The sequence below is a fragment of the Eschrichtius robustus genome, chromosome 4 (assembly GCF_028021215.1).
Source record: "Eschrichtius robustus isolate mEscRob2 chromosome 4, mEscRob2.pri, whole genome shotgun sequence".
In the NCBI taxonomy this organism is placed as follows: domain Eukaryota; kingdom Metazoa; phylum Chordata; class Mammalia; order Artiodactyla; family Eschrichtiidae; genus Eschrichtius; species Eschrichtius robustus.
In genome coordinates this window covers 152,469,028-152,481,335 of record NC_090827.1, presented here as the reverse complement: position 1 = coordinate 152,481,335, position 12,308 = coordinate 152,469,028, and the positions used below count along the sequence as shown (strand labels likewise).

At 46.2% G+C, this 12,308-nt stretch overlaps 1 protein-coding gene across 4 annotated transcripts in view; it reads left to right on the top strand.

Moving 5' to 3' along the window:
• PCGF3 (polycomb group ring finger 3) overlaps positions 1 to 4,327 on the top strand; it is a 55,289-nt gene extending 50,962 nt beyond the window's left edge. For all 4 annotated transcript variants that reach the window (XM_068543627.1, XM_068543630.1, XM_068543629.1 and 1 more), the window contains exon 11: positions 159 to 4,327. In XM_068543627.1, coding sequence (XP_068399728.1) covers positions 159 to 206 — 48 coding nt within the window. In that variant the 3' untranslated portion in view covers positions 207 to 4,327. The remainder of the gene's footprint in view (positions 1 to 158) is intronic.
• The last annotated feature ends 7,981 nt before the right edge of the window (positions 4,328 to 12,308 follow it).

Genomic DNA, 12,308 nt, shown 5'->3' with positions numbered 1-12,308 from the left:
CCGAGGTCTGAGGGCGAGTGGGGCACAGAGAGAAAGGGCAGGAGCAGGTGTGGGGACGGGCGTGGGGCCCATCCTCGGCCGCTGACGAGTGTGGGACCGTCGCCAGCCTGTCCCCTTCGGGGTCACCGGTGCCGCTGCCTTGCCCCCTTGTCTTGCAGAAAGCACCGCTCCTGCTGCACTACAGACCCAAGATGGACCTGCTGTGAGCCGCGGCACAGCAAAGACTCAGCCGCCTGGGGGCCCCGTGAGGACGCAGCCAGGCGGGGCCGCCAACGCGTAGGGTGCTGCCCTGGGCGCCGTTTGGACTGGATCCCGAGCAGAGAATACGTATCACTTCTGTATGAGAATCGCACTCGCCGAGACGCCCCGGCACAGGGTTGCAGGCGGGACGCGCCTCGCGGCCGGAGCCACCTCTGCTCCGGCTCACCGACCAGCGGGAGGGTGCGGCGACGGCCTTCATCCCGACCCGTGACCTTTGCTTGCTTTCCAGGTCTTGAAAATCTCGGTCACTTCCGTTCAGTTTATGAATTAGGTTTCACGATAAGCCCCCAAAATACTTGTACGTTTACTGAATCCTTCCTAAGTTATTGACAAAATGTCTTTTCACGGTGAATGACGATATTTATGTTGCCTTTAGCTTCCTGAAGACTTAGAAGATATATAAAAATTTAATTTAAAAGCATACCAAAAGAGGTTTCCATGAGTATCGTGAGTTAACCATGGTATTTCATTTTCCACGTCAGGGAACGTGAAGCCGAGGGCTGCCCTGACTCCCGGGGGCCCGCGGCCCGGCTGGGGGGCTTCACCCTGACCCCGATGCGGCCGCCCCGCCCGGTCAGCAGGGCGGGCCGGAAGACGACAGTTCGCAGGACGATTCTTGTTCTCAAAAATTGCTTCTCTTAAATAGGGCACAGGTGGTTCAGTGCCGTCGTTTTACTTCCCGCTTATTCTTTCCCATTTTTGTTTTGCTGAAGAGATTGATGGTGGTGGCGGGGGGGCCTTTCCCGAGACGGCGCCCCCGTCCGCGGCGGGGCTGGTGCCCAGGGGGCGTGTCTCCACCAAAGCCCCACGTGTGCAGACCCCGGGTCCCACCGCGCCCGCCTTCGGAGGTGGGCACGGAGCAGCTGGCACTCTGGCCGCTGTTGGCGGGGACGCTGGAGCCACAGAGGGCGGGCGGGCGGGCCCCTGTGCGGCTGCGGCTGCCTGTCCAGTGACTTAACGACCTGCAGCGCGGGCAGACGCAGCACACCCTCTGTTAGCCCTTTCTCCTCCCAAATGTTAATATTTTTGTGGAATTGGAGAATAAACTCTTTGCCAGCACATCCATTTTTGTTCCTTTAAGGTAGTAACTTGGAATGTGTGAAGACAGGAACAAGGAGACGGGCCTTCTCCGGGTGGTAAGCTGGTCCCCGCTCCATGGCCGTCCCTGTCCGCATCCGGTGGCTTCTGCCTGACCTTTGGGCTCCTCCCTTTCTGTCACCTCCTGCATCACCAGGGCCCTGGGGTCCTGGGGCCGCTTCATTTGGTAGGTGGTCCTGACAGTGGCTTGAGAGCCGGGTTTTCCATGAAGAACTTCACCTTGGTGACTAGAATTTTTCTTGAACTTGCTTTGGCAGTGGTGGTTGGGCTCATCGACATTCAAGTTTGTTTGTTTTTTTCTGCTTCCTGTTTCATACTTATAAATGTCAGAAGCAGCTCCTTAGTGATGGGAAAAGCAAATTAACTCAGTCCAAGTGGTTTTAATATAAGGCCTTTCAAAAACATAAAACCAAGTTTTTCTTAGGAATTGGTCAAAATTCATCTCTTTATTTCAGCCTGTTATTCCCGGGACTGTTTGAATTATTCAGTTACCTGAGCTTTGCTGTCCGTCCAGATCATTTTTTAGGGTTACTATTCAAGGGTTCAGTGAGTAGATGTGTATGACTAAGTATTACCTGTCTACCTCAAATACACATTTCTGCTGAAGCATTCTGTAAAACCGTGTGTTCTCAATGCAGTTGAAGTGTAACATTAGAATTTAGGTATTTTCCTGTGTGATGAAAGTAAGGAAGGATTAAACAGTATGAGCGTCCAAATTCAAATAAAATTAATTCACAGGTCAGATTAAAATGGACCTGGCTGTATAATCTCATAGTATATATTTGTAACTTTGCAGCTATCTTTGCAATCACTTGAATTTGCTATGGTGCTAAGTTGATGTACTTAATACACAGAGAGGTGGAGATGAGTCAGGGCTGGCGTCACCACCCCCACTGGGCCCTGACCACCTGCTGATCCCACGTTTGTAACCGTGTCACCCTGATGAAACCTCAGCAGCAGAAGTACCCATTTTTCTAAGATGTCCTCGTGCAGACCGTCTTCACCACAGGAGATCCCTGTTCCCGCCACCTCTGGTCTGACCACAGCCTTATGGGGACGGAGCTGGGGGCCTCGCCGTCAGAGGGAAACTTTCACTTTTCTCTCATGTCCGTTTAACATCAAAGGCAGGATTTTATCTTTTCCAGCATGAAAGCCAGGATCAGTTAGAGATTGGATCCTATTAAGTTTTGTTTGGTTTTTTTTTAACGGATGGAGTTACTGTGAAGTAGTTTTCACAGCTATTTATGCTGGTAAAACAAACGCTGTCAGTTACCGAACGGCACCCTCATCAGCAGCGTGGGCCCGTCAGCAGCACAGGGTCTCACTAGGTACAGGCGTCATGAAAATAGAAGATTCAGATAGAATATATAATATTGAATTTAAGATTTGGGGGGTTAAAAAGAAGAAAACTTAACTTTATAAAATTATTTATTCTATTTTAAGCCTTCTATCATATTTTCCCATCCAATTGTTTGGTTTCAGTGGTCCAGCTTTATTTACAGGCATATAAGATAAAGTTGTGAGGTGTTTGGCAAGCTTCTTCTTTTTACTTTGAGTAGCGTTTCATTTGTGTGTGTTGTTGTACGTGGATGAGGAGCAGTTTACGCTTCTGTGCAACAGGCTGCAGCGCGCGTTCACTAGGCTTACGTTGCATTGTCCGTAGCGTCTGTTCTGCTGAATTGAGGCAGTGTAGGCAGACTCTCAGAACATGTACGTTCAGCTCTTTGGTTTTCCTTTTCCGTCGTCGTTCCCATGAAAACACTGCTGCTGGGAGTGCGCGTGGGCCTGTGCAAGGGGCCTGGGCCATCGGTAAGAGTGAGTGACCGGCCAGCGGCCGCAAGGTGACATGTGGCCTAGACTGGCCTCGTGCCTCAGACCCCGCGTGCTGGTGGCCCGGGACGCACCCCTGTGTCGACCACAGATGTGACGGTGCTACCTCCCCAGGCTCCTGAGCCCGCCAGGGCGTGCGGCCTTGATGCCTCCTCGTGGCATTTGAGGTCTTTAGAAATTCGTTTGTTTTTTCTTCAAAGCCCACAGGATGGATTTTACAGTGATTTTGAAGTGTGTCATTGGATTGAATATTATAGGAACAAGCCAGCTGATTTCTACTTTGTACGTGAATATTTGATGTGCTCTCAAAACATTGAAAACACATTTAGTGCAGATAAATCACAAACAAAAAGTTCAGTTTCTCTGTTTCCTCAGGAAATCATTTACACTCCAGCACATCACATGTGACCTTAGTGTGATAAACCAATGTGTTCCTCTGCCTTGGTATTTAAACAAACTAAATAGGTTAGGATAAGTCGGTTAGAAAACGATTCAAGTGACACCGAAATCATCACTGAGATTCTGTCCCTTCCTGGGGACTGCCGGGCCCCTCACCAGCTCACGTGAGTCTCCGCGTCCATGGGTGCATCTGAAGTTTACGTGTCCCCTAGAACGTGTGTAGCATTAGCGTAAATGTCTATTTCAACAGCTTCATTGGGTGCAAGAAAACCATTTTTCCCGTATGATGCAGCGTTCAGGGGCGAGAGCCCTTGCCGACCCTGGCATCCCGTGTGGAGATGGGGGGGGCGCTCTGGGGGATTGTGGAGGTGACGCTGCAGACAAATGTTTTTGACTGTTTAGTTTGGAAGTTTACATTTTTTATGCTTTGTGTTGGTGTGTAATTTTTTGTACTCTTGGTGGCTAGTTTTTATCTAAAATCTTTTTTGGAATATTGCTTAACTGTTTTGATTTTATGATAGTGAAGCTTGTATTCAGTGTTTTGCCAATTGATATTATATGCTTGTAATAAAAGCAAAAGGAAAACCTACCTAGTTCTCTGAGGCTGGACATTTGTTACCTAAGATGTTTGTACGAGCGTGAGATAGGTGCCCTGTTAAGGTGATACAGTGTAACGAAGAGTCCGTGGGTATTGGTGAGGGCGCATACACGCCACACCAGGCCCTCCCCTCCCACCCCCCGGCCTGGACCCTCACAGGTTAATGACTCTGCCCCACATGGTGTTTGTGACTGTCACCTTGGTTGCAGAACTTCATTAAGCTGGTCCAGTGTTGGCACCAGAGGTTTGATGGGGACTCTGGGAGCCCACACTCATCTGTTTGCTTGGAGAGAGAACTGTCTTTGGTTTGCAGCTGTGTGTGCCAGGGAACCTGTGTTAAAGAAATCCTCTGATCCCGTGAGCGGTGGACCGCCGGTGGGAGTTGCACCCTCTCTTGGCGTGTTAGGACACGTGTGCATACACGTTTCTCGTGAGGGTGCCCTCTGCCTCGCTTTTGTTCTGTCCAGGCCTTGGTGGGGGGCGGTGAGTGATACCCACCCACACGGGAGGGCCCAGCCCACCGGCTCTAAGACTCATCTCTTCTGGGAACACCCTCACATGCACACCAGAGTAATTTTAATCTCGGCACTGGGGCCCTGTCAGGTTGACATGTGAAATCAGCTATCGCAGACAGTTTACTATACCCAAAACTTCTGATTTTTAAAGGTTAAGTAATTTACAGCAATCTTGAAAATCTGAGGAAACTAGAATTGAAAAAAAGGGAGAATATGTTGACCAAAATTATTCTCTCGTGGGTTTCAGATCATTAAACTTAAAAGATAAATTTAGTCTTAAGAAACTGATTTTACCTATTTTACTTACGTTTGGTAAGTCGTTTACTCCACCTAACGAATGTCAAGATGCCAAAGCCGCGTGTAAACGTCCACGTTCACCGAGGCGCTGGGTGAACAGCAGGGGTGGCAGGAAGCAGGCTTCATCCGGCCCCATTTGCTGGGCTCCCACATGGGCAACGAGCCGGGGCCCCAGACGCCAGGAAAAGGCGACTCCAGGAAAAGGCGACTCCAGGAAAGAGTGAGAAGGAGATTAGCCAGGCCCAAGGCTCCCCTGCCCCCCAGCGCCTGAGCCTGGGAGGAAGGGCTGCTGACGGACAGTTAGCTGCGCCCACCCGTAGCGCTCACAGGAGATCTGCTTCTCCAGCAAGACTCCGTTTGCGTGAACACGTTAAGTCCCGCTTTAACCGGCAGCGCTGTTACAGATGTGATCCTGCATCCCCTGCCGTGAGACAGAGGCTTTGGAGGCCGCAGGAAAGGAGCACACAGCACGCATGGCCAGGGGCCTCCGCCATACCTGCTGCCTGGCCGAGGGTAAATGTCTCCCTTTGACTTTTGGTTCTTAACGGATAAAACCCCCAGTGGGGCCAGCAGTCCTCGTAGGGGCAGCTGTGGCCAGGCCCGGGGGATGGGGCCCTCCTGCTAGGTCGGTAGCCTCGCGGCGCCCTCTCCCAGTTGCACTGGAGCGCAGCCGTGCTCCTGTAAGTAACAGGCGACCCCTCCGTCCAGGTGGCATGCAACACCCCGTGCATTTGGTGTGTTTTGGTTTTACGTGGCAGGTGGCCATGAGATGCCTGCCCAGTGCCTGAGGCCTGTCGGTCTCAACCACCAGCAGGCTGACGTGTCCGTCGGACTCTTGTTGCAGCCTGATTGTCTCTGGATTTTATTTGAATGTGAAAATATAAATCATTTGACAATGAATCCTGTGGGGTTTTTTTTTTTTTTTTAATGTGTATTGGATACTATAATAACAAAGTTGCTTCTTTAGGAACATTTTTAGTCAAAAATCTTTTGAGGCATAAACAGATCTGGCCTTTATAACAAACAGACCAAGTATAAAAATGTACCAACTAAGTACGTATTCTTGATGGTGTAAAATGGCTTTTTCCACTAACATCTCAGGAAGCACAAAGCAGGCATTAATTCCAGCTCGGTCCTGCGAGGCGTTTCTGGCGATTCTACTGTTTACAGGCTGTTGTCTGTAGGACCCCAGGGCTTGGGCGGGGAGGTCCTGGGACCCCAGGGCTCTGGGGGGGGGGCGGGGAGTCCTGGGACCTCAGGGCTTGAGCAAGGAGGTCCTGGGCCTCCAGGGCACTGGAGGGAGGGGTGTGGTCCTGGGACCCCAGGGCTCTGGAGGGAGGGGTGTGGTCCTAGGACCCCAGGGCTCTGGAGAGAGATGGGGAATGGTCCCAGGACAGCCAGGGCTTCTGAGAGTCAGGGGTCCCCGGGATCCACACTTCTCTTCCGGGTCCTGCGTGGTGCCTTGGCTGTGCAGGTGTTACCGGTGTTACTCCTCCCGCCCCTCGGCTGTCTCTGACCCCACACCCAGGGCAGCGGGAGGGGCCCAGAGCCCCATCTCCTGCGAACGCAGCCAACACAGATTGAAATACTGCCTGATGGAGCTGCGGCTGGTCCGGTCCGCCTGCTCCGTCAATGCCCCGGTGGCCCCTGTGAGGGTTCCTTTTGGGGGCTTGCTTAGTGACGCTCCCAAGAGTGAAGTGGGGCCCCCGGGGACCTGCCAGAATCGCAGGGTGTGTGTGCTGTTTGTCGTCCAGTGTTGCCTTGTCACCCATGACGCTCGTGCGCTCAGACCCCCTTCAGGGTCTTGCAAAGGGGCTTCCAGGTTTTCCTCCTACAGGCCTCACATATTTCTAGTTTGGTATATTTCTTGTATTTTCTCAGGGAGGTGGGGCATCTGGTTATGTGGAATAGAGAAAACACTGGTGTTTGTACCGCATCTGCTGGTCCCGAGAGCGGCTGGTGGGTGTCCTGGACGCCCACCCAGGCAGCAGCGTCACAGCAAACACACGGACCCCTTTGCTCCTCTGCGGGCTGCATCTGCACTGCTGCATCTCGAAGAATATTGGCAGTGAAGGAAGCTTGCTGCGCGTTCCGACTTGAGTGAGGAGATTCTTAACGTCTCCATTTAAGCACAGTTGTGGAGTTTTGATAAATACCGTTGACTAAGTCGAGAAATTTCCTTCTGTTAAAGCTCACTAGACATTTTAGAATGTGTAATTTCCATTTTTTTAATTACAAATTTTAAGTAAAAAAAAAAAAATTTAACCTTTCTGTTTTGTTTTTGGATTTTTAACACATACACAGATTCATGCAACCACCACTACGATCGGGACACAGAATGGCTCCATCATCCCAGGACCTCCCGAGTGCCGGTCCTTTTCTGCCGCCACCCCCCGTAATTCCTGGCAACCACTGATCTCCGGCATTATAATCTTGCCTTTACCAAGGCCAAGGCGGCTCCAGCTCCCGCTCAGGTTCCCACAAAGGCTCCCGAGTAGAGACCTTTATCTGCCCATGTCAGGACAGAAGGACTAGTGTGACCCCTGGGCTGCTGTCTGCATGGGGCTGGTGTCCTGTGCTATTTGTACAAGTAAACCTGAGGCAGGATCTGTCAAAAAAAAAAAAATGTCGTGTAAATAGAATTGTACACGTCACCTTTGAGACTGGATTCCTTGACTCAGCATACTGCCTTTGAGATCTATCTGAGTGGCCGAATAGTTCATACTTCCTGTGACATGGATGGACCACAGTTTGCCAGTTCACCTGATGAAAGGCTTTTGCATTTTCAATTTTTGATGATTGTGAACCTCATGTACAGGTTTGCATGTGGACATAAGGTTTGTTTCTCTACAAAGTAGGATTGCTGGGTCGTATGGTGAGTGTATGTTTAACTTTAAGAAACTGCTGAACAGGATTTCCCTGATGATCCAGTGGTTAAAATCCGCCTTCCGATGCAGCGGGCACGGGTTCTATCCCTGGTTGGAGAACTAAGATCCCACATGCCGCGTGGTGTGGCCAAAAAAAAGAAAAAGAGAAAAGAAACCTCCGAACGACAGTTTCCAGACTGGCTGCCCGACTTTGCATTTCCAGCTGCAAGGCCTGAGCCATTCCAGGCACCCCACATCCCAAACTGTCAGTGTTCTCTTTGATTTTAGACGTTTTTGATGGTGTGTACTGGTATGTCATTGTGGTTTGAATTCGCATTTCCCTAATGGCTTTGACGTTGATCATCTTTTCATGTGCTTATCTGTCATTGTATCAACTTTGGTGCAGTGTCTATTCATGTCTTTTGCCTACTTTTTTTTTTTTTTTTTTTTTTTTGCCTACTTTTTAACTGAGTTATTTTCTTACTGAGTTTTGAGAGTTTTTATATATTCTGGATACAAGTCCTAAGTTTGATATGTGATTTGCAAATAGTTCTCCCGGTATTTATCTTGTGTTTTCATTTTCTTTACACTGTCTTTGGCAGAGCAAATGTTTTTAATTTTGATGAAGTCCAATTGATTTCTTCGTTTATGAATTATTTTATGGATTATGCTCTTGGTATCATGTCTAAGAACTCTTTGACAAAGGCCAGGTCATGAAGGTATTTTTCTGTTTTCTTACAAACATTTCATAGTTTTGTGTTTTACACTGATGTGTGATTCATTTTGAATTAATTGTAACATGTGAGGCTTAGGTTGAGTTTCGATTATTTGCATGTGGACGATCAACTGATCAACTTTTCATCACTGTTGAAAAGGCTGTCCTTTCTCCACTGGATTCACTTGCACTGTTGTCAAAGGTCAAACGGCCATATTTATGTGGATCTGTTTCTGGACTCCTTATCATTAATTTCTGATCATTGACTGTGTATTTGTCCTTTGCTGATACCATACTGTTTGGATTGTTGTTGCTTTATGGAAAGCATTCAAATTGGGTAGAGTGATTTATCCAACTTTGTTCTTCTTCGTAAAAATTATTTTAGCTACCCTGGCTCATTTACCCTGCCATATAAATTTTGCACTCTTCTTATCTATATCTAAAAAATGTTCTGCTGGGAGTTCTGGAATTGTGTTAATTCTATAGATCACTTTGGGGGAGATGACATCTTGACTATGTTGGTAACCGAGCAGGACCCTGGGGGGCCTTCCCGGGACAAACATCCCCCACCATGTCCTCCGCCTGCCTCTTGTTTGTAGAAAACCTTTAGCCTCCTAGGCCTTCCCTGAGTTCCAAAGAATACATTTAATCAGAGAAGTGAGAAAATGCAGAAACAAAGGAAAACAGCCAAGCAAGACAAAATAATAATAGTTTAGCCATTAAATAGTCAAGGACCTTTAGTTCCTCCTCGAGGGCTATAGATACTATTCTGAGCCATATTCTTGAGTTGTTTTGCAGATTCTGAAACCCCCCACCAGGTGGAAGAAGTTAACTGTATGCTGCCCACAAACACATAGACTCGAGACTGGCTGAAACCAGAAGGTTGATGATGTTGACTCCTAATTACCTCACCACCAACCAATCAGAAGAAGGGCCACAAGCTGATCACACACCCCTCGACCCCCCTCTCTCACCCTGTCTTTAAAACCCTTTCCCTGAAAGCCTTCGGGGAGTTTGGGTCTTTTGAGCACTAGCTGCCCTGGACTCCTTGCTTGATGCCTGCAATAAATGCTGCACTTTCCTTCACCACAACCCGGTGTCAGAAGATTGGCATCACTGTGTGCTGGTGAGTGGACCCAAGTTTGGTTCAATAACATGTTGAGTCTTTCAGTCTATGAGCATGTTATGTCTCTTTGTTTATGTAGGTCTTCTTTCATGTCTTTTATCAGGATTTTGTGCATACAGATCCTGTGCATGTTTGGTTAGATTTATACCTAAGTCTGTCTGTCTGCTTTTCTCTCTCTCTCTTTCTCTTTCTCTCTCTCCCTCACACATGCATTCTTTCTTTCAAGGCTGCTGTTGTTTTCAATTGCAGTTTTTAATATTTTATTGCTTTTTATTGCTTGTACATAGTAATAGGATTGATTTTTGTGTGTTACCCTGTGACCATATTGTTTTAGATTAGTCTGGGATTTTCTACATAGACAATCATGTAGTCTGTGAATAGGAGAAGTTTTGTATCTCCTTTTCCAATCTATATTACCTTTATTTCCTTTTCTTGCCTTATTGCACTGGCTGGATCCTCCAACACTGAGTAGGAGTGGTGAGAGAGGACATTTTTACCTTGTTTCTTAGGGGGAAATCATTCAGTATTTCACCGTTTAGTGTTACACAATTACACAATTCTGTACATCACAATTCATAGAATTGTATACTAAAGGAAAAAGGTCTTAGTGTATCATAATTTAAAAAATAAATTAAAAAAACAGCAACTACCATCAGTAAACAATTGGAATTTGAAATTAAAAACACAATACCATTTACAGTAGTACCAAAAAGAAATTAAATACGTAGGTATAAACCTAACTATAAATATGTATAAGATCTGCATGAGGAACTATAAAGTTCTGATGTAAGAAATCAAAGATCTGAATAGAGGAGAGAGATTCCATGTTCATGGTACAATACCATTTACAGTAGTACCAAAAAGAAATTAAATACGTAGGTATAAACCTAACTATAAATATGTATAAGATCTGCATGAGGAACTATAAAGTTCTGATGTAAGAAATCAAAGATCTGGATAGATGGGGAGAGATTCCATGTTCATGGGTAGGAAGACTTAATACTGTCAAAATGTCAGTTCTTCCCAACTGCATTTATAGGTTCCATGTGGTCCCAATTAAAATCCCAGCAAGTTATCTTGCTGATATTGATAAACTCATTCTGAGGTTTATATGGAGAGGCAAAGACCCACAAAAGCCAACACAATATTGAAAGAAAAGAACAAAGTTGGAGGATTCACACTACCCTACTTCAAGACTTACTATAAAGCTACAATAACCAAGACAGTGTGGTATCAGTGAAAAAAGAGACAAACAGAATAGAGAGACCAGAAACAGACCCATGCAAATATAGTCAACTGTTGACAAAGGAGCAAAGGCAATTCAATGGAGAAAAGGTAGTCTTTCCAACAAATGGTGCTGGAACAACTGGACACTGATATGCCAAAAAAAAAAAAAAAAAAAAGCGAGAGAAAGAAAAAAGAAACTAAGCACAGAATTTAAGCCCTTCACGGTAATTAACTTGAAATGCATCATATCCCTACATGTAAAATTAAAAACTATAAAATTCCTAAAAAATAACATAGAAAATCTAGATAATCCTGGGTTTGGCAGCAGCTTCTTAGGTACAACACCAAAAAGCATGAAAGAAAAAACTTGTAAGTTGGTCTTCATTAAAATTAACAACTTACGCTCTGTGAAAGATACCATCAAGAGAATAAAAAGACCTCAGACTGGCAGAAAATCTTTGCAAAGCACAAAACACAACACATCTGATAAAGGACTGTTATCTAAAATATACAAGGAACTCTTAGAACTCAACAATAAGAAAACAACTCGAAAAATTGGCAAAAGTCCTAACAGACACATCACAAAAAAGATACACAAATGGCAAATAAGCATATGAATAGACACTCAAAATCATAATGTCGTTTGAGAATTGCAAATTAAAATAATAATGAGACACCTATTAGAATGTCCAAAATCCAGGACAGTGACAGCACCGAATGCTGGCGAGGATGCGGAGCAGCGGGAACTCGCATCGCTGCCGCTGGGAACGCAGAATGCTGCAGCCACGATGGAAGACAGGTTGGTGGCTTCTGACAAAACTAAACATGCTCTCACCATACAACCCAGCAATCATGCTCCTGGGTATTTACCCAGATGAGCTGAAAACTTTCATCCACACAAACTCTTCACAAATGTTTATAGCAGCTTTATGCATAGGTACCAAAACATGGAAACAACCAAGGTGTCCTTCAGAAGGTGAATGAATAAACTGTGGTCCGTCTAGGCAGTGGAATATTATTCAGTGCTAAAAAGAAATTGAGCTTTCAATGCATGAAAAGACATAGAGGAACCTTAAATGCAAATGACTGAGTGAAAGAAGCCAATCTGAAAACGCTACCTACTGTATGATTCCAGCTGTATGAAACTTTAGAAAAGGCGACCCTATGGACACAGTAAAAAAGATCAGTGATTGGAGGGATTTGGAAGGAGGGATGAATAGGGGGAGCACAGAGGAATTTTAGGGCAGTGAAACGATTTTATATGATAATAGTGGATATATGTCATTATGCGTTTGTCAAAACCTGTGGAATGTACAACACAAAGAATGAACCCTAATGTAAACTATGGACTTTAGTTAGTAACAGTGTATCAACA